Source organism: Myiozetetes cayanensis, unplaced genomic scaffold, assembly GCF_022539395.1.
Source record: "Myiozetetes cayanensis isolate MyiCay16 unplaced genomic scaffold, myiCay2020 scf5-8, whole genome shotgun sequence".
Lineage (NCBI taxonomy): Eukaryota > Metazoa > Chordata > Aves > Passeriformes > Tyrannidae > Myiozetetes > Myiozetetes cayanensis.
In genome coordinates, this window is record NW_026087742.1 from 28,206,987 (window position 1) to 28,229,847 (window position 22,861).

At 39.7% G+C, this 22,861-nt stretch overlaps 1 protein-coding gene across 4 annotated transcripts in view; it reads right to left on the bottom strand.

The window, feature by feature from the left end:
- The window catches only part of TSPAN9 (tetraspanin 9), a 170,963-nt gene that overhangs the window by 116,953 nt on the left and 31,149 nt on the right, over positions 1 to 22,861 (bottom strand). Inside the window, exon 3 of one of the 4 annotated variants that reach the window (XM_050333551.1) lies at positions 12,057 to 12,205. The exons of the other annotated variants lie outside the window; for them this stretch is intronic. Coding sequence (XP_050189508.1) covers positions 12,057 to 12,072 — 16 coding nt within the window. The 5' untranslated portion in view covers positions 12,073 to 12,205. The remainder of the gene's footprint in view (positions 1 to 12,056; positions 12,206 to 22,861) is intronic. 4 annotated transcript variants of the gene reach the window in all.

Consider the following 22,861-nt stretch of genomic DNA (forward strand, 5'->3'; position numbering starts at 1 on the left):
CTCCACCATGAAAATGTCAAGTATATATGGAAATAATTCACAATTAGAGGTTGCTTTCTCTATAGAAGGAGCAAGTAAGCATGAAATTACTCTGAGACAGCAGAAGCACTCAACAGGTTGGTCTTAGTTCTAGAAGAAAGTAGAGAGGAACACATAACACTACTAGGGACTTAAATGAATCAACCTCATGAACAAGGATGGAACATTCAAAACAGCACCACTTTATCTTCATGCACAATAACCTTTTGGGCAAAATGTTGTCCAGAGTTAAAAAAAAGGTATCTACCATTAGATTTAATGAGAAAACCTGACAAGTGAAAAAAAGCCAATCATTTCATAATTACCATAATCAATCCCAAGAATGGGCTGTATTTGCAGTGATGAAAATAGTAATACATTTATTTGTAAATATATTTATAAAATGCTTCTTTGTCTACAAAGGGGGTTAAACATGCAGGGACATGTTCTACATGCAGGGACATGTCCCTGCATGTCCACTTTCCACATAAGATGATGGTTTATCGAATACTATGCAAGAGGCATTCTAAAGCTCACCAGCATGGTGTGGAAAACCCATCTGCTTACACTGAAAGCCCTCAGAAATACCAGTGGCACATATCAGCAACAAATAAGAACACAAATATGAAAAATCTGTGGAGCACAGAGACATGAAAAGGCCAGAGGAGAAGAAGGTGACTAAAATAAGACCACAGATACACAAGTCACCACTGAAACTTGATAGTAGAGTCAAACTTATCTTGAGGGAAAGGGAACTTCCTCCAAGAAAGAACTCCTTACCAGAGTGCAGGGCGAGACCCAGCTGCCTTTTTAAATATCCCAGTGCATAGGTAAGAGCTGCAAAGCCCAAAGGCAAAGTGACCAACACAGAAGACAACCATTTGTCAAACATTGTTGGAATAGAACCATCAGCAAAAGGGGTAAAGGTGACTTCTGTGACTCTAGAGCTGCCTGCCTGCAATCCATGATAGCAGCAACACATACATGGAAGAGTTGAGGGGGATAAATGTTCACTTGTTTAAAACCTGGGAAGTTATATGCTGACATCCACATTAAAAGGACATTACAAGCGCAAATTCACCCAATGGACACTTGGAACCACCACTACCAGTCCACTGCAGGTCCATTCCTGCAATTACAGGTTTATTTTCCCTATGAAAATAGAAGTGGATTTCATATTCCATGGGCATGGACTAGCTTGCTCTAGGGAGAAAGCAGTATCATGTACAACCTAATCATGAAACACTTGAGGACCTGTGTCCTGCAAGGGAGAAGGCCAGGAACAATGCTCTTAATGTCAAGCCAGTCAACTCCTGTCCTTGAAATCCAACATGATCCTTTCATTTACCACAGAATCATTTTGCAATGCATAGCAAAATTCCTCACATAGTCATGTTCTTACTAATCACATTCCTTTTCCTTAGTTGTTTTTCCTCAGACCACGGTTGCTCCACAGGCAGAATGGCCAAGCACTTAAAATTACAGTGGGACCTGCACCATGAACACGGGCTGTTATTTAACACAAAGTGTCCTGAAAAAATACAGGGCAGAAAAGAAAAACTTCCTGAACCTTGTTGTGTTCAACTCCCATGTGTTATAATGGAGAAAAGGCAACCCTCCACTCTCTCTCAAACAAGTGCTCTGAAAAATTAAGTCCTAAAATTTTATGAAGCAGCCCAATATCATCACAATAAGGTCATTGCAGTCTTCAGAGCAGAGTTTAAGCAGCACACAGTAATTACAACTGAACAATGAGTAAAAAGTAGAACAGGTGATCCTTAGCTATATGGTGCAGCACACTCCCCTAGAAGACACTGAGATGGCACCTCAGGGAACTCAAAGTGGCATCACACTTAGTTCACATAAGCTAATTGACCAACAGTCATGTACCTTAATCCCATTGTTGCCCAACTTTCACAGAATCAGACTCAGAGCCAAGTAAGGCTCAAACACTCATTTAGTACACCCGTCTCTCCAAAAGCAGTATCAACAGATACAGACATCTGCTCAGCAGGAAGCTGTGTCCCAGTTCCAGCTCTGCCAGATGCTTCATGCCACACTCACAGCTGGGAAATAGTAGAGATGGCCTGTAACTGCTTCCCAAGAGACCAGCAGAGAAAAAAACCCACTACCTCTCACAGTTCAGTGGGAAATATTTCACGTTTGCCAGACCTCAAAATAATTGCAGAAATACCTACTCACTATTCAGGGCTGCACTCTCTATCTAAGTAGCTTATACAATACATGTTCCTAAAAGCCTGCAAGGCTGAAAGCTCTGCACCTTTCTCAGGCAATCTGTGCCAAGACTGTCACAGCAGCCACCACAAGCTCCCCTTGCTTTTAACTTCTTGTCAGTGCTTACAGCAGACTCAGTACTATCCTTTGTTTCCTACTTAGTATGTAAACCCAGTATAGTTTATTCCTATTACCGGTTTTACTACATTTGCTGTTAACACCTTGTTATGTGAAAATAAAATTGTCATGTTTGTAGAAAGTCTATTTGTAATATAGCTCTCCATTCCAGCCTCTTCTGAAACACACACAGTTATTTTTGGGCCACATAAGTCCCAAGGAATTCAGTCTCCTGAACCTCTTTCTGCATCAGCACCTCTGCTGACACTGCAAATAGGTACTAAGCAGTGAAACTGCATTTCTACCCTCTAAGTCTCTACTCACTGAGTCCTGGATGGGTGCTCATTTCTCACAGCCCACCAGAAAGCTATCAGTTGGCAACAGCTTTCATACTTTACCACCTGGGCTGGATGCAAACCAGCGATACAGATATGGAGAAACTATTATAGATCATTACATACATATCATCTGTCCTCCTGGAATTTTTTCCCTTAAACACTGGAAGGATGGGTTTAAGGGGAAGGTCAAAAGCCAAGCTGCAATGCTCTACAACTTAAAGGGTTTAAGAGCAATTCAGAGAACTATCTTCAAGGTTCTGCGTGTGGAATCTCCTCTTGGGCAGGGGTGACCCTGAGGCTCTTTCGACCACCAAAATTTATAATTACTCATAATGAACATTACTTCTACATCTATTTTATCACGGCAGTTTCTCACTTTAATACATGGCCAACAAGACCAGTTGAAGCAAACTTTAAACACAACAATCTTACCACAATATATATTAAAATAGAAAGTTGGTTTATCCCTTAGGACCTCATCTAAATGCTCACCAACCTCCTTGCATCAACAAGGCTTTTGTGAAAGAGAGGGAGAGGGAGAGAGAGAGAATTTCCCTGATGGAGAGACCACCCATCCGGTATTCCCTTTCACAGCTGCTCTTGTGCAGAGGTTCCTAAGACTTATTTCATGATGACAAAGTTTTGGTTTTATTTTAATTTTTTTTTCCCCAGAAGACAGATAGATGATATTTATGTTTTTAGCTACAGTTTCTTACAAAATGATGTAATAATCTCCCCAACCATCATTTATATCATGCAACAATGAAAATTAAGTTCCACATTCAGTAACTGTACCAACTGTTGCTGAAAAAACTCCACATTGACTCCAAGGATGGGATATCATGGCAATTGTAACTGAGATGGATCAAAGCTGCTTGTCTTTTATGGTCTTCATTTGCAAAGGACCGAACATAACCGGATTACTGGTAATGTAGTACAGCTCAGTATAAAAGGACATTAATTTTCTTTGCCTGGAAAAGGCTTTTAGGTTTTTTCATGTAATTACACCAAGGAGCAAATCAACTGTAGGGCTAAAAGGGAGCAACTGTGAGGAGAAAAACAGGAATAAACCTTCAGCGGGACTTGAACTTGGGAAAACAATGCCAGCATGTTCAGAGTGAGCAACACCACTTTCACCTCCTCTGATGAAAGTTCACGTGGCTCAGCTCTACGAAAGCATTTGGAACAGGGGGGAGGAAGGGAATCACAGCAGGATTGAGAGGGAATGTGTATTGCCTCTGATGAATGGCACAATGCCCAGGCAGCTGCTGCACAAATGCCAAAAGTGGGACCTTTGTTGCTTCAGCTGGATCCCTCTTGAAGTTTTGAATTACAGGCAGATACCTCACATTATGGGATTCTGCTGCAACATGGCAATGCAGAGACTGCTTGCTACATGTGTCTTTTCCATTCTGAAATTGAAACCCTAATGGGAAACTAGCCTCTCCAAAAGTCTCGCAGAGCAGCCAAAAAATACATTTCAGCACTTTTACACCAGACCTTGCAGAAATTAACATTATCCGAGATCTTTGTTCATCTTTCAAATGCAAAAATCTATATCATCGTAAGTGAATGCAGACAGCTATTTCTTAAAAACAAAGACTGAAAAAGCTAAAGTGTTCAGAGTAACTGAAGGAAAATGAATTCATTAAAATTCTGTTAACAACTTGGCAGGTGGTTGCTGCATTTTAAATGAGAGCCATGTCATTTTCCATGTAGTAGGTAAAAGAATGAATCATAGAATCACAGAACATTTCGAGCTGAAAGGAAGGGACACATAAGGAACATCAAGTCCAATTCCCTACTCCTCACTGGACTGTATGCCTAAGAGCATTGGCCAGACACTCCTTGAACTCTGACAGGCCTGATGCTGTGACCACTTCCCTGGGGAGCCTGTTGCACTGACAGACCATCCTCTCAGTGAAGAAACTTCTCCTAATGTCCGAGCAGAATTTCCCTGATGTAGCTTCATTCCACTTCCTCGTGTCCTGTCACTGGTGACCAGAGAGAGGACCAGGATTAACCATCCCATTTGGAGAATCCAGCACTTGCCCTTGCTAAATTTCATATGGTTGGAGACTGTCCAGCTCTCCAGGTTATCCAGATCTCTCTGTAAGGCCTCTCTGCCCTTGAGGGTGCCCACAGCTCCTCCTCATCAGCAAATTTACTTAGTGTACATTTGATTGCAGTGTCCAGATAATTCATGAAGACATTAAAGACCACTGGCCCTAAAACTGAGCCCTGAGGAACTTCACTGGTGACCAACTGGCAGCCTGATGTAACTGCATTTACTATAACCTTTGAGCCCAACCTGACAACCAGTTGTTCACTCAATGTCCTACAGACTTGTCTATTTGTGTGCTGGACAGTTTATCCAGAAGGATACTGTGAGAGACAGTACCAAAAGCTTTGCTAAATTAAAAAAAGAGAAAAAAAAAAAAAAAAAAAAAAAAAAGAGAAAAAAAAAAAGAGAAAAAAAAGAGAAAAAAAAGAGAAAAAAAAAGAAAAAAAAAGAGAAAAAAAAAGAGAGAAAAAAAAAGAGAAAAAAAAGAGAAAAAAAAGAGAAAAAAAAAAAAAAAGAGAAAAAAAGAAAAAAAAAAAAAAAAAAAAAAAGGAAAAAAAAAAAAGAGGAAAAAAAAAAAAAGAGGAAAAAAAAAAAAAAAAAAAAAAAGGTGGGTGACCTTGTCATAAAAGGACTTTCCCCTCATGAACCTGTACTGGTTATGACCAGACTGCCTTGTCTCTCAGGGCTTTGAGTAAACCAGATACATCTGCAAGTATAAAGTATATTTTCATCTAAAATGAAATTACCAAAAACTACAAGTTATGACAACTTCTAAGAGCTAAAAATTGCCAAGCTATTAAAACTATTTTAATTAGATAGACATATTCAAGCATTCCAGGTTTGCTGTTAAATACAGTGTAGAATAGAGCTGGGTGATACCACCTTTGACAGCAGCAACATTTTCTGAGAAGCTACTTTCTCATTTCAGCTTAAACAACTAGTTCTGTTTCATCACCACCTGTGCTGCTTTTGGCTGGGGTACAGTTAAATTTTCTTCACAGTAGCTGGTATGGGGCTGTGTTTTAGCTTTCTGCTGGAAACAGTGCTGATAATACAAAGATTTTTCTTTTGATATCACTGAGCAGTGCTTGCACAGCATTAAGGCTTTTTCCGCTCCTCACACCACCCCACCAGCGAGGAGGCTTGGGGTGCATAAGAAGCTGGGAGAGGACACAGCCAGGACCCAAGGGATCACCCACACCATATGTGTCACGCTTAGTATAAAAACCCTAGGGAGGAAGAAGAAAGGGGGGAATGTTCGGGGCGATGGTGTTTGTCTTCCCAGGTCGCCGTTAGGTGTGATGGAGCCCTGCTGGGCTGGGGATGGCTGAAGACCTGCCTGCCTGTGTGAAGTGGTGAATAAATTCCTTGTTTTGCTTTGCTTGAGTGCTCGGATTTTGCTTTCCCTATTAAACTGTCTTTATCTCAACCCATGAGTTTTCTCACTTTTACTCTTCTGATTCTGTCCCCCATCCCCACTGGGGGCAGGGAATGAGTAAGAAAGCAGCTGCGCAGGACTAACTTGATGGCTGAGGTTAAACTCCAACATGACCTCACATGAAGTTGCAGAGTAACCAAAAAAAAAAAAAAAAAGGAAAAAATAGCTTCTTCCTAACTAAAAAAAACCCTAAACCTTGAAACACAAATGAAAAGTTCTACTTTTATACTTCAACACGGTGACTAACAAATAAAGGTTAATATTTAATAGATGGTAGTGCTAATTTTAAATGCAAAGTATGTTTTCAAAAACATTATTCTTCAAGCCTCCAGCACAATTAACATGGCCTTATATAACCATATAACAAATTTTTATAGTTTAAACTCATTTCCACATTTCAAACCACATCCGATTTTACATAATCCTAAATTAAATATTACAACAGCTAAGAAGTAATTTTTGAGGTTTTTAACATAATGCAAACCATATGGAAATTAAAATTCCTAATCAGTGGACCATTAATCCATGAGAAGTAGTAAAACCATTTTCCTATTTTCCACTCTCCCAGACAAAACTAGCACCAAAGTTAACACCAAATCTGTTTTTCCACAGAGGGTGGCAACTAAATTAATAATGAAAAAAGAATATTAAAACAGATAATTTACATTTTATTTAACTTACCATAACATTAGAAATTTAAAGTTGCACTCCAAAAAAAGAAAAAAAAAAAGCAAGTATTTTTCTCAACAAGTTTTGGACTTTTGGTCATCTTTAATACAGGAGAATTATAAAGTTTGGTTTTCACTGTTTTCTGAAAATAGACAATTCTGCTGTGGACTTGTGGTTCTTCCATGCTTAAATTTCTCAATGAATTCAGAAAGTGTTTTACATTAAAAAAATAGGGATCTTTAACTAATAATTTATTTCCAAATTAATTCTAAAGATGCGATGCCACTACTCTCCAATTACTGAAAAGGTCTTTTGATGTTTAGTCAGATTTGAGTTTCTACTGCTAGGAGTAGCCAAAACATGGAAATTATGTTCTAAGCTTTCTTTAAGCAGTATAGATGAGAGGGAAAAGAAAGTGAAGCTGCTCATTCTTCCCTCTTTAGAGGTCACCCTACTATAGGTCTCTCTCTTGCAATTGTCAGGCTTTTTACAGTTCTTTCACTTGCTTTATCAAAGTTGGAATGAAAGTTATCTTAGAAGAATCCAGCATAGTTCCACAAAAGCCTTTAAGTTCACACCTCACTTCAATTACCTGATGACCATATATTTCACTGTAGGTATTGCTGAATAGCTGTTTTCTGGAAGGCTGGGAAAACAGAGCACCAGTATATCTGTTTATATCAACACCACTCTTTCTGGCAGATAAATACTTCAGGCTTACTTTAAAAAGAAGATTAGAATGCTCAGAATTGGAAATATAATAAATAAAACTGGAGGGCTAATGTGAAGCACAAAAAAATATAGAAATTGCTAAGATACATCTATCACAATTTAAACTAGAAATGTCACCTCAAATATTAAATGTCTGAGTTCTTATCAAAAATTTCTAGCATGACTGGGACTTGGTTTGTCAGTGTCATGCTGACCTGCAAAGAACTGCTAATAAATAGCATCAGCTATTTATTTATTACTCCTCTCCCATTGCACTTTTTTCCATTTTCCACTTCAATGTTGATGGTGATTGAGAAACAGATGAAGGGGCAACTGCTCGTGATGCATCGTAGACTTCTCTTGTTAACACAGTATTTGCACTTGGGGACCTTACATAAGTGAAAGAATAGTACAACTGAATGTCTATAGCATCTACCCTTCCCTACACTTCCTCCTCTCCAGCTCCATTGCCTCTGCTTAGGACACCGAACCCAGCCTTATATTGATGTGCCACACAGCTGTAGGCTACTGATAGGTAACTAATGAGGATTAGGACCTAACGAGCCACAGCACTGCACAAGGAAGGACTGCTGAGTGATGGGTGCCACTTTTCCATTTGACACAGGCTGGACACATGGCTTGACATAGACCATCTCTCAGCATCATTTCTTTGTCCTGTCAACTGACTGTCCAAGCTCTTTGGTTCAAAGTTACCTCTTCAGGCTCTTCTTCACAGCAGATGTAACTTGGTTAGGGCTTTTTTTTTTTAAGTCTTTTTCATAGTTTACTAATCTTTTTCATCTGGTCTGTCAAATAAAGAAAACCAAGTACTTTGCTTGTAAACCCAACCTGTTTGTAAGGGTAAGGACAACAGAACAGACTGCTTTTGTGCCAACAGCCTGTCGAGTTTTTCCTTACCCTCCAGGCCTCACTACCCCCCGCCCAAGTGCACAGACAAGCTCTCCTACTGTCCAGAAGATAGTCTGAACTTCTACAGCACAAACCATGGCCTCCCAGATGTCCCACAGACACCCACAGAGGAAGCTGGTTTCCAGGCAGAACATGGTCAAGCAGACAGTCTTGGGTTCTACTTCACAGTGTAGGTGCACACACCCAAGTGGTAACCATCATGTGAACCACGATGGTACTAAGTGCATACACAAGACCTAGGAATTTTCTGCTTCTGAGCATCACCATGCCACAAATAGTGATATCCCCACCCCCAATCACAGACAGTGATAATAAATAATTATAGCAGGTTTAGCAGTGAATCAGTTCAGATCAGACTACTGCCCATGCTTAGAGAGTCAATATGAAAAGTTAACAGCAATAGAGGTCTCACCAAATTTCAACATTTGAATGAACTGTTTGATCATGTAAGGATGCTTTAAAAAAGGAGGTAAAACCAATACACTTTCTCATCAGAGAGTAACTCCCGATTGCAGTGTTATGATCTATGACTTGACAGCATTTCATCTTCTTGTGCGGGGTTTTTCTTTTCTTTTTTTTAATACAGTAGCTTAGTTTTATCTTTAACAATAGACTTAAGTAAAATTAAGTCATTCATTTTCTTAAATGGTGCCGCATCGTCTGCACCCTATAATTATTGTAGTGCATGAAGGCAGTACTTCAGAATAAAAGTCTTAAATTTATGCAATCTTACAGCACCTTTGGCATAAATAATATGCTTCCAGACATTCTGCATGATAATTCAGCCTGTACAAAACCTGCCAGCTCTTGAAAATGCCTTGTATTACAGACTACCCAGCAGCAGATTTGCTACATTTATAATATTCCTATCAGCCAGTACAACGCATTTAAATTCAATATAAATTATCACAATAATAAAATAACTTCCAATTAAGTCCAAACTGCCAGCCAACCAGAGCAAAAAGACGTTACCTTAAAACAGTCAGCACTTGTAGTTCTTATTATTGTGTCATACTTATTGCATATGCTTGCCTACCTATTACAGGCACAATTACACGCATTCCCCTTTACATATAGCTATCTAACTTTCAGGGTTGACTATGGAGACTAGAAAACCTAAAAATCTGTAATTCCTGAGGTGGCATTTGCAAGGAAACCATAACTTTCCATGCTCGGACTTCCATGAGCTACATGTATCCCACCCTTTCAACTGAGAGAGTTCCACGCCCAACAGCTGAGGCATATGATAAAGCTTTCATCCAGCTCAGGCACTCAGCTATGGAGAAAGAGGAGAATCCTCACATGCTTGGAGTAGAGATAATGCACAGCTTTCCACACTCTGCTCCAACCACACTCCTGACACAAGCCAGCACTGCTGTTAACAGACTCAACAGAACTTTCTCAAACCAAGGCATAACCCATTTTGTTCTTGCCCCAGCACAGTGCCGTGCAAGGTCCTCACTAGTTTGCTGACTGACTCCCACAGCAATCCTTAAGAGGAGTGAAAAGTCACAAAAAAAAAATCACATATTCAAGATAATGTGAACTACCTAGCACTCTTCAGATGTTCTATCAGGTTTTTGAAAACAGATAACATATGAATGATTTGGGGGGGGGTTTGAGAGAAATTAACCGGTAAAAACGTCAAACAAGAACTCTTCAGGTAAACATAGAAACCTCACATCCCAAGTGTAACGAGCATTGGCAGTGGTCCAAACAAAGAATACTGGCTAACTTTTGAAATTTGTTTGCTTTACAGTTCTGAAATTCATATTTCAGGTCAATTTGTAAAACTTTCAACTATCCTCAATCTTGTTACAAAATTTTTAATATTTTAATTTTTTACTAATTAAACTGGACCTGGCTTTCGGGTGAGATTCAAGGACTTAATCTCAATAGATTCATTGACTCTTGAAGGAAACAAAGGAAGAAACTAGTGCTGCAATAATCCTACTTTAAGATTAAAATGTAGAAATAAAAATTTCCCATAACACATGCAAAGATAAAATGATATTGTGTATCTTTAAAACAAGGTAAGAAAGGGGCATATGCTCCTTTACCCAAATGGCACTGATCCATCATCATACCCTCAGTTGGTTATTCTTAGAGATACACTAATACTAAAAAAAAGAAGGCACTAAAGTTCCTGAGAGTGACAGGAAACCCAGCAGAGCAAGAAATTGTAGACAGAGTTATTTACAGATATTTTCCTGTGAGAAAAGAATGGTAAGAATGTGGCTTAAACATTAACAAATCCACTAAAACATCAGTCTGCCTGGCAGAGTCAGCAAATTTGAAGGGGGATTCAGTGGGGCTGGAAATTCAAACTTTAGCTTGTAATCAGAAAAATCCTACTTTAGAAATTTGAACCACCAGCTAGAAACATGTAATATAATATAGAACTCTCCTAAAATGGTACCCAGCTAGAGGAACCCTATAGTATGTGAAGACTATGTCTATTTAGCTAAAAAAAAAAAGAAAAAAAGAAAAGCCAATGATAATGAAGCTCTTTATTATTCTGCAGGGACCTATTTGTGAGTGAGTGACATGGACAAAATCTGAAAATCTACATTTCCTTCCTTTTCTTTCCTTGGGAATGGTGCTGCAGATTGTATGTGCAATTCCACCATTAGGATGCTGACAGAGCAGAATTTTATCTGAAACAAATTTCCAACTTAAATAGTCTATTCTATTCTAAAGATATACTTATGCAAAATAAATTAGATCAAGAGAATTTTAAAATAAGATTATTCAAAATGTTTATTCAGATTGTTTATGAAACAATTATGCAGAATGTTTAGGTAACAATTTAAATGAACCGGTTATTATTTACTAATGTTCTCCTGTCAAGTAGGAAGGTATTTTCAGTGGGGTTCTATGGGAGATCCAGCTCACACCCTGCAAATAGCCAAGAATTTAATTGTCAGCTTTCGAAATGAGAAGCTCAGTACAATGCAGGAAGCCCAGAACTAACTGTTTCCCTGTTGCTTTAGCTTAGTAGAGACATGTAAGACCTATTTCATATTATTCTCCCAAGACACCTACACACGCCTCAGGAACATCACTATGTAGTCCTGATTATCTGGAGTACCAGCGGTTCTTCAAAGAACACTGACAAAATACAGCACACTATACAGAAGCTGCTTTGTGGTTCAGCCAAGGAGCAGCTCATGTTTAAGTCAGTTTAGGCTTCTGGGACAAAAAAACAAAAAAAAACAAAAACCAGTTGATTTATTAAACAAGCAAATAAATAATGAAAATGAAGGAACAGATTTGGGGATTATTAGGGAATATTTATTTGGCAGGAGAAAGCAGAGAGGACTTGATGAGACTTGTAATAGATAAATCCATTAAAAACATTGTTAACAGAATGAACCAATTAAGTCCACATCCCCAAAGCAAGTTGGCAATCAGTTTTCAACACCTGTTTTCAGACCAGGCCTTGCAGAGTTTAAACACATCGTTTAAAGTGATCTTCCCACAAACTCTCAGTCAAGAAAAAACAAGGTAAAAATGCACTTTCAGGACTGCTTACTGTGAATATTAGCCATAGCAGATGTGATTTTCAACCAACAGCGTTCAACACCAGGTGGAGGAGGGCTGAGCGTTCTGTCCTGAATGGAGCATATCAAAATCAGGTGGCCCACAAGTCGCAGATTGCTGAAGAGGGCAGGTACCTCCTGACTAGTAAAAGTAAGAAACAGAAAGGTCCATCCAAGATAGTCATGAATCCATATTTATTTACAAAAAAATCACATTTCCCTTAACTGAAAACGTGTGGAGCATTACTTATGTACTGGGAGACAACACCTGCATCCCTCAGGGCTCCCTAGAGTCTCATAAGGATTTCCAACCAGGATCTCTTTGACTTACAGGATCTAAAGTAAGCATCAAAAGTAGTCATTTGAAGTATTCATTTCAGACCTGTTATCAACAGGCACTGATGTATAGGACATCCTTCATGAATAATTAAAACACAGATAGGTCACATACAGTCCTCATCACTACACAAATCCAAGAGCCCTGACATGGGGGAAAACTCTTTTAAGCTTTACACAGTGGAGTCATACTGCATCCAGCAAACAATCGTTCTCTCTGGGGGTACCTGGCAAGATCCTGCTTTCACTCTGAGCTACCAAAGTAAATGAGAATTTTGTGAAGCTGTATTTGCCACTACCATTTTCCCCCCTTGACAAATTTGAAGAGGATACAAAATCAGGAAGATTGGCTGATACACCAAATGGTTGTGCCACCCTTCACAGGGACCATGATAGGCTGGAGATATGGGCTCACAAGAACCTTGTGAAAAGTGACAAAGAGAAATGCAAAGTCTTGCACCTGAAGAGGAGTAACCCCATGCACCAGTATATGCTGGGGGGAAGATGGACTGGAAATCAGCTTTTCAGAAACAAACCTGGGAGTCAGGTCAGACAGACATGAACATACCAAAGCGACTCCAGTGAAGGGCCACAAAGATGTTTAAGGAACTGGAATATCCTCCATATGAGGAGATGCTAAGATATTCTGATTAAACGTAAGAAAAATCTTTTTTTTCCTCTAAGGATTACCTAACACTAGCACAGATTGCCCAGAAAGCTTATGGAATGTCCATCCTTGGAGGTATTAAAAACCTAACTGGTCACAGACTTGTGCAACCTGTTCGAGCTGACCCTGCTTTAAGCAAATGGATTGGACTAAAGGATCTCCAGAGGTCCCCTCCAGCCTCGCTGATACTCTCATGAACCCCAGACCAATACCAGTGTTCAACACGGCACCCTGGCAAACCTTCAGCTTTGCAACTCCTGCACTCAGGAAAGCGTCCTAAGCCCGTTATACAAAGAACTAGCACTGCACAAGGAGCTGCATCTGCTCTCTCTTTGCAAAGGATTTAATGAAACAAACACGACAGCAGAAAGAAAAATATCTGGAATTGTCAGTTGTGTGCAAATACCCTTGCCATTTATTACGAGGGAAGAATAGGAGGTGACAAGTCCAGTCAGAAGTATTTTGCTTTAAATTGCCTTGGACTGCACAAAGTAAGGTTGTATTTGCAACAACAGAATTCACAATATGCATCCAGTGTAGAAATGATTCAACACACAATGACATGTAAAACTGAACACAGATGCTTTCTGTGTTCTCAGGTGGGCAAATAGAAGCTTTTTATCGGTGATCACAGATGTCCCCTGACTTCATTTTATACAGTTTATTTTGGCACACAGATGCACACATGTAGGCTACATGTGCAGGTACACCCCAATGTGTCTCCTACTAATTTTGACTGAAAGGCCTATTCTGTTCCCTGGAATGAGGTTCTCCTCCCGCTGGTCTAGTAAGTTAAATCTACAGGCACTGCAGTCTGAGGAAATAAGACCTCTTAAAGAGTACCAGAGGGAATTAGTCATGTGGATCACAAATGTTGCACAAGAACACTATAATTAACATCTATTTTAGGCCCTTTTGTGGGATATGCAATTCCTACTGTACATGTGAAAAACCTAAGAACTTGCTCAAGGTCTCTTCTACCCACAAATGATTCAGTAAGAATTGCAAACATATGAAGAACAAGACAACAAAACAGAACAAAGGTACAAGTAAGTTAGAACTCCAAGTTGACCTGAGTCCAAATTAAGATGCACTGCCAGGCTTGCAGTAATCACAGAAGACTGTACAGAAAGAACTAGGGCATTGCCAGAGTTTAGTTGGGAAGCCAAGATAAGTGCAAAATGGATATCATAGATATCTAAAGATAGCGAGCAGAAAGAAATTCACAAAAGCAGTTTGATTCAAAACAGACACAAACCTTAAAATCATCTGAAAAAAGACCCCAACAGGTTGATAAAGTATATTAAAATGAGCAGCAGTTTCATACCTGAAAACTGTATTTTAGGATAAGCTATCTAATATACGATACAGCTGTGACAGTCAGTGACAGACATAGCACTAAAATTGCCAAAAGGAATAAATATGCTGGCGTCCAGTGTTAAATCAAATGCTGATAAGGCTAACTACAGGTGCAAAGGCACCTGAAAAGCAGAGCACGGGAACAAAAAGGCTTAACCACTTCCTGGTAGCGAGTCTGCAAATCTGATCCTTCAATATTTCTGTATCTTATGTGTGCCTCTCACCAGGGAATTCAGCCTTGCCGCAGTCAAAGGTGTAAGTACTGCTTTGCCTGCAGATCATCTAACAATAATACACATGCAAAGCAACACAAATTACATTCCCCTTAGTACAGAAGGGGCTGAGGTGCTAATGGGAAATGTGGTATTTGGAGACAGCTGCAGCAGATTGGAGGGTGGAGGGGAAAAAAGAAAGAGCGAAAGCAGATAGAGATGGAGGGATACGGAAGGACTGGAGCCAAACTAACAGTTGGGTAAAAACAGCCTAAGAGAGAGGTATCTTTGGAGCTCCCATATCCTTTTCATCCCTCTTATATTTTACCACTTACAGCAAAAAAATAGTAGCACATAAATAAACTAAGTAGAATTGTTAATATCAACCCTGTCAGGTCATCAGTCATCACATCATGAATCTTATTTATATAAGCACGTAAATACACTGATGACATACACTACAGAAAACCTCTCAACAGAAAAATAAATGCAAAGATGACTAGAAAGCCAAGCATCAATCACTGTCATGTCCTACACAAAGAGTTTTTGCAGTTACCCAACAGTTAAGAATTTTTGAATAAGAGTCATACAAAAAGGGAAATAAGGGAAACAAAAATTAATTTTTTCCACTCTGTGTGGGAATGATTGGTATCCAAAGGCTGATGCCTACTTATTCACCTGCCTGTAGATGGTGATGATTTGGTTATGTGATAACCAACCAATCCAACAAACAGGAGCACAGAGAGGCAAGGACAGGTGGAGAACCCCAGTAATATCTTGGGCAGGTACTCCCGGAGCCATCAAAGGAGAATGATCATCCCCTCAAAGGCTTTCATCTACATGTACATGTGAGCACAAAGGCATGGGGACTTAAAAGAACTCTGCCAGGAAGACAGAGCCCCAGCCCCCTGCTAGAGCTGACCCAGAAGAGCCCTCAGCCCAATTGCCCAGGTGTGACACCCACTTGGTGAGTCAACTGGAGAAGCACTCATGGTCACCTTATAGGCTAAGGGGGGTTTACTGTCCAGGAGTATGGGGCACTTACAGGATGTAGAGAAACATCATTTTGGGATTGCACAAGAATTATTATAGGATGTTTAGGGTAGGAAACAAAAGAAGGGGAAAGGAAGGATCCAGGTGATTTAGGGGGGAGCAAGCATGGAAAATAGAGGCACAAGAGGATAAAATGGGCCAGTTATGTTTAAACAGGTTTGCTGCTTGGATGGGACTACAGGTTTTAGAGTCTACGTATCTGTGGTGTCAGCAACTGCAGTGACACCACAGCTGGGGAATCCACAATGCAGGAGATGTGGGAGTAAGGGGCTGTCCGTCCATGTCTGTGATGAGGGGGTCTACACTAGAAACAGGAGTAGGGCTGCAGCCTTGGGGACTCATATGTTCAGGTCACCATAAAATCACAGACTAATGGCAATTTTCTCTTTTTCTGCCTCATGAAAACAAAAGTCAAAAAACAGCTCTTGACAAGGAGACAATTTAAATGCTCGTGTCATCTGCAAATTTCAGCATGTTTCTAATATGGTTGTTCTAATATATAGCTGACAACATATTTAAGTAGGAATAGAGGAAACCATCATCTACTGATGAAAGGGTAGGAAAGGGTAGAGATGGAAGAGTCAAATTCATGGCCATTTCCATGCAATCAAATGTGCAACCAATACTAGGCATGAACTCCTTAGAGGCACCAGTACACGTATCCAGTGTTACCTCCTGTTGCCACTTTCAGTTGTGCTGTATGTTCTGAAACCGAAGAATTTTTTTTTAATTCTAGTTAGTACTAGTAAAGTTACAGGGGTGGGAAGGGAGTGGAGATTCTGGTTCTGGTCTCCAGGGCTGTGAAAAATTAGCTTGAAAAACTGAGCTGTAATGGGAAATAAAACAAGGGCAAAATAGCTTAAGAGGACGAGTCACAGAGAGAAAGGACAAAGATTTAAGATGCCCCTTATCCCCTTATTTCCCATCTGTTTCCCTCACTTCATACAAACACCAATCTTGCTTCCAAGATTCTTGTTTGCACTGGTGGTGCATCTGAAATTCTAGTGTAGAAATACATTCACATTACACTTATATGAGCTTTAGAGTGGACAAAGAAAGCACAAAGAAAGCAAGCTTACAGGAGGCAATCCTTAAACACATTACAGTGATTATTTTATGATTTTACATTTACTTTCTATTGAATTGATTCTTCTCATGCTTGCATACAGACTAAGAAAAACAGACTGCAACTGGAGTAGCAGCAGACACATTTGTTGTTCTTTGTTATGAAAGGAGCAGGATTAGAATAATGCATGCCTGTTTTTCACCAGCCACTCCTTTTTTTTTATTATTATATTTAATTACATTTTCAGATTATGCTGTCCTGCCCCACATATATATACTTATGCTACATGAACAGACACAACATCTCTTTGTGTTGTTCTGCATCTCAGACACTTGCACGCTCCTGATCAAACAATAAGCTGGCGGGAAAGGGAGCTGCTCTTAACTCACTAAAGAAAGAGCTCAGTGAGACATGAAGATGCACAGTGGGATTTTTTTCCAATCTAAGTTTGTCAAAATAAGGCTCCAAATGAGCCACTGTCTCACACAATACAGTTGTTTTCAGCGCTTGTTTGGTTTTTTTGTGGGGCAATTTTTGTTTTCACCTTATTAATGCAAACTCCACACCAAAATACTTTATGTCATTAGTTAGTAGGAGACAAAAGAGGCACAGGCAGAGGGTACCTCTCAGCTGAGCCTGGATATGAGAGGGGAATTCACTGAAATGGACAGACACAGATTTCAGCAGTGCAGAGGGAGCAGCTGTTGCACTGACAGTAATTAGACTGGGCTGAGAACCTGGAGGACGGGAAAAGACAGAGCCATGAAAGAACACAAGGCAAAGGAAGACACTCATTGATGAATCAGCAGGTTATTACAAGTTTTAGAAGTGTGGGAAATAGAGTAATTCCCACAAGAATGTCAGCATCTTATTTGTAGAGACAAAAACTTGTTCAAAAGCTGTTCAACAAGTAGTAGTGATAATGCATTATACGAAACAAATCAGCAAATGTTGAAGTTACTATCTTTTACTTCTTTTTTTCACATCAACTCCCTTTTCCTGCATACTGGCTACACAAAATTATAATAGAAAAACACAATTCCTACTAACTGGCTGCATGAGAGGAACTTCATTTTGCCAAGTTGAATACATCTCCCAAGCAGTATCCCATCTAGCAGATGGAAATACCGAAACAGAGGCTGGTAAAACTACTGTAACAACATCACCAAGAGGTTTAAAGAACTACGAACAGAATTTCCTCACTCCCCCTGATTATATCCTTGTGTACTGAGCAACAGCTGCCTTATTTAGCCAACACACTCCTCACTAGCCCAGGCTTCTAGGAAAATGCTCTCTTAAGACTGCTGACTATTCCCCTCCTTCCTTCACTCCCAGTTCCTGAAGTTTCCTGATGTAATGCACTTTTCAAGACACCCAAGTGACACTCAGTTGACCACCATCTGGAAGGCAATCAGAAGCTCCCTCTAGCAAATGAATATGAATCAGAACATGAATCCCACTCCTCTTCTGCAGCAGGATAGGAATGCACAGCTGTTACTACATCTCATTTCAGAGAGGCATCAGAAACTTGACATTCATGACCACCCCAAGCACATTCTGCAACTCTGCCTGCTCAGGTCCTCGCTGGCAATCAGCCAGGCCCTTGGTCGCTGGGACCACTGTGCATGAAATGTATCAGATGGCATATTGCCTTTTGTCATTTCTGGGAACTGGATTAAGTATGAGGACTGCTGCAACACTTCATCTTGCTCCCACTGCCCTCCTACCTCAAATGGAGATAAAGAATTAGTCTGTAGTCTTACCGAGATGTAGCCAACAAATAAAACACATCCCAGCCTGCACTGTAGTGTTCTGATGCAAGTTACATGGAGTTATGGAATATGTGATAACATTCCACAGCAGATATATAAATGTAGTGTAGCATGTTTACTAAATTATAATTCCTTGCTGCCTCGTCTTTCAAATCAAGGAGGTGCTGCTTAGCACTTATGTGTTAGTAAAATTCTTATGAGAAGGTGCAATGGCCTAGGTCCCATACATATTTTTATTATTAAAACAAGACTATAAAAAAAAACAGGAAGACAAGTGTTGCAGGGTGAATAGTAAATAAGCTTTTAATGAGAAGTTATACCTTCAAAAGAAGGAATGTAGTTTAACATAGTTTAACATAGTTCAAGTCAGTTCAAGTTAGAAAAGTTCAAGTTACAATAGTTCAAGTCAGAAACCACGGCATATTGGCTGCAGGAGGTCTTTGGCTTCTCAGTTGCAACAGGGACTTCACAGGTAGCTACATCAGGTCACTTAGCACTACCAATGCTTTGGGATCCCACATCTAGAAGGGGAATGGTGATAAGCATCCTTTTTTATAACACACTTTGGGATCCTCAGTTCTACACACCAGCAAAGCTCCTGTCCTTCACGCAATTAAAGCTCAGTTAGTGTACAGGGAAGAGTGAGGAAAAAAGAGAAGGAAATGGGAGGATGGAGAAAGAAATTAAAGGTTTAAGTGATTTTTTTTCTTCTCAGCTGTTCGACCACCCCATTTGCATTGGCTTTTTTTTATTATTATTTTCAAGAATGTTTTGGCAGTTCCTTGTTCCAGCTGTAGTGAGCAAGAAGCTGATGCAGCATCTTTGTTGCTGACAAACAGTTGGAAGTTCTGAGCCAATGAAAACAGCAATGTCCATGTACACTGTTTGTTGGAGAACCAGCAACACAGCAACCATGGAAATTACTCCTTTGGCCAGAGGGCAGGATTTGCATAAGGAAGAGAAATGCTAGTTTAAATCAAGAGCTCAACAGTATCCCCAGTCGACTGCTGGAGATTATTTTCACTACAGACTTTTTCCACTTCTGCAGCTACCCCTTAAATTATTTCATCTCCACTGAGCCTGAGATCAGTTCTGGTTTCAGTTCAATAGAACTTGGACCCCCTGGTGTCAAGAATTTAATTTTTTTTTGTTTTGTTTTTAAATGAAGAAAGTCTCACACCATTTGTGCAAGGGCAATCTCCTGAAGCTCTGCATTTTAACACAGGACTGAAATGCTGGACTGTAGCTGACACACACCAAAGCAACTGACTGCACCAAGCCACACCACGTCACACACTCCGAAGCTACAGTCTCTATTATTACCTCAAGGTTCTCCACTTAGGGTTGTATTCTGCAGCACAGATCCAGCCTCCCACGTACCAACAGTCTTCAAGCCACAGCCTTTGCCTGCAATGCCTTTTAACAATGCTTACAGAAACAAAGAAATCCAAGAAGCTGAAAGCAAGGCTAGAGCTCTAATGAGCACTACTAACTGCACGGGCAGAGTAGACTGACCACAAAGCACTACTTAGGCAAGTACTGCCATCAATAGGCCAGTGAAGACTTGGGGTCATTTGTCTACACTTCAGTTTTGCCCATATAGGCAATCCTGTCTGCTTCAATCCCACCCTCAAATTGACATAGATTGGAAATTTATACTGTGTCATCACAAAATTCAACTTGCCACTGTATATCTTGCCACTTAAAGAACTGATTTAAACTGCAGCTCCAACAGGAAACTTACTGATATACCTCTACAAATAAAAAGACTTGCAGTATAATAAATATACTGTAATACTGAGCTCCTGTATGGCTATTACTGCATATCCACAGTGCATTTACAGCATTACGCTTTTTTTTCCCAGCTCTTAGAGTTCCAATTTCTTTCCCATGAAACTGAATTGGAAAGCTCCCACTTCTTGCACAGGAGCTCCTGAAACATAATTCACTTGGTTGACACAGTTACACTGAAGTAGCTTACTGACATTCCACCAAATTACATATTTTCCAGTCTGCACAAGCCTCCTGTTTTTCCTGATTACCTGTAGAAACATGAAGTTCTTCTATCACACAGAAATTCCTTTCTTTATAATCTCATTTCTTCTGAGAAGTTCCGACTTTGCATTTTCTCTCAGTCTGCCTTAGCAGAACCATTAGCAATCCCCAGCTTCTTTTATCATCTACACAACCTTGAGTATTACTTATCTGCTTTAAAGGTACTTTATCTACCCTGTGAACCTTACAAATGTGAACTTTAAACATTCAAGACAGCAAATGGTGAAGAATGGCAAGATTGAAATCTAGTTGTGAAGAAAATCCAAAGAAACTACTATTAGTGACATGTAGCATCTTCAGAATAGCTTGGGCAATCCTCAAAAAAATCTTGCTGACACTCAGCCACCTCTTTTCTCTGACTCAGACATGACAGTATTGAGAAGAAGCTTAGTTAATGACTTTCAACTTGTTAGTAAAAAAGCTCATGTCCAGTCAGTGCAGAGCCAGTAAATAAAACCACTCGCAAAATAAACCAGCACTGGGCACAACAGCTGACCATCAGCAGATCCAGTGAGCAAAAAACAAACCTTTCCAGCAAAAGCAAGGACTTTTTTTTTTTGTCACTGTTGAAAGTGTTAAACATGTCCTCAGACATTCTGCTTTCCCCCTGTATCTGATGAAGTTCAGAAGCATCAGCTGCAGCTCACTAGTCTATCTTGAAATCCACCTGGTTGTTCATGGGTTAACTTTACTTGTTTTATATTACTTACAGTAACTGCCATTAATACTATATAAGCAGAAGTGAAGTAGCAATTCCTACTCTATCTGCTGGCTGATTTAATTAACTTTTCCTGAGGTCTCTTCTTCCCAAAAACTGGTCTTGGTGCTTGTGTTTGCTCTCAAAACCAATTGAGCTTGTATTTTGTGACTCAGAGGTGCATTTATCTGCTTAGCACTTCCCTCAGTCTTCTGTTACACCTAAAAGCTTTCACAGCCTTCCTATCTTACTTAGACAAGCTAACACAGCCATAACTATAGACAACTAAACCCTCTTCTTGCATATTCCATTATGATGCAATTAGAAAGGACCCTGATAGATCAACAGATAGGAAATAAAAGGACAAGAATTAATTTATGGGCTCACTCCAGGAAAAGTGAAGACTGATCAAATACAAGTAGTAAAGGTGGGCATCTCATCATTTGGGAAGCTCACAAAACATAACGGCTGCAGCTTTAACATTTCTCATGCAGATGTCTATGTTACTGCTGGTCCCGAGGAGCACATTAGCAGCAGTCACTAAATGCAGAGCTTTAAAATAGGGAACATGTCTGTCCTAAATCTCTAATAAAGGAACATTAATAACAGAATTTTCCCTAACCTGCTTTCCCCCATTTTCCATCCACAATAAATAGAAAATTGAGACTTCCACAAAGCTGTTGTCCTTGACTCTTGAAGTTTACCTTCTATCTGTAATTGCTCTCAAGCTCTTAGGACTTGCCTAGCTAGATACAATATTGGTCAATGAGCTACCTATTTGATTTGAAGCACAAGACTTCTGGATTCTCTCCTTGTAACTCTGGGGTGGTAGAGGGTTTAAATCTATACAAATCAGGATGCCACAGTTCTGCATCCTTACACAATTAAAGATGATGCCCAGCAGGCAGGGGAGAGAAAGAAGAGGAGCAGCACAAGGTATGCTTTGGGTTCAATTTACGTTCACTCCAGGTGAATCATGTACTGCAAAGCAGAGCAAAGAGCATCTACACTGAGTCAGCTATTCTTCTATGTGCTCTTTACTCTTAATAATTAGGCACCCAAAAATTTAAAAATCCTACTTGGAAGTTTGATAATGAGTTCCTTTCTCATCAAAAGTCAAAATCACCCTGCTGTCAAGAACATTTCTTTTTATTAAGACAGAAGTTTTGTTTTCATTAAATTTATCCATAAATAGAGAGTAACTATTTGGGATTTGAGGAATTTCTATACTGTCAGTCTTCATGACTGCACTGAAATGTCACAGTTTCTCCTCAAAGGTCAGCTCAAGAAGTCTCACAATGGCACAGGTTTAGATATGCTGTTTCAAGTGTTTCAGAATCCACAAATCATTGTTTCAAAGCCCTCTCTGTGAGCTGCAACACCAACAAAAAATAACCCCCGCTGATCTATCTATGGAAACAAACACCAATTTTAAGTTGTTCCATCACATCAGGGAGGGCTGACTTATATGTTAAAAAATAAGTAGCACAGAGTGTTAAAAAACCTTTCCATTTTCCAAGCAAAGACATGTTTTACCTGAGAAAATCTTTTTGCTAGATGATATGTTGAAGAGTAATATAA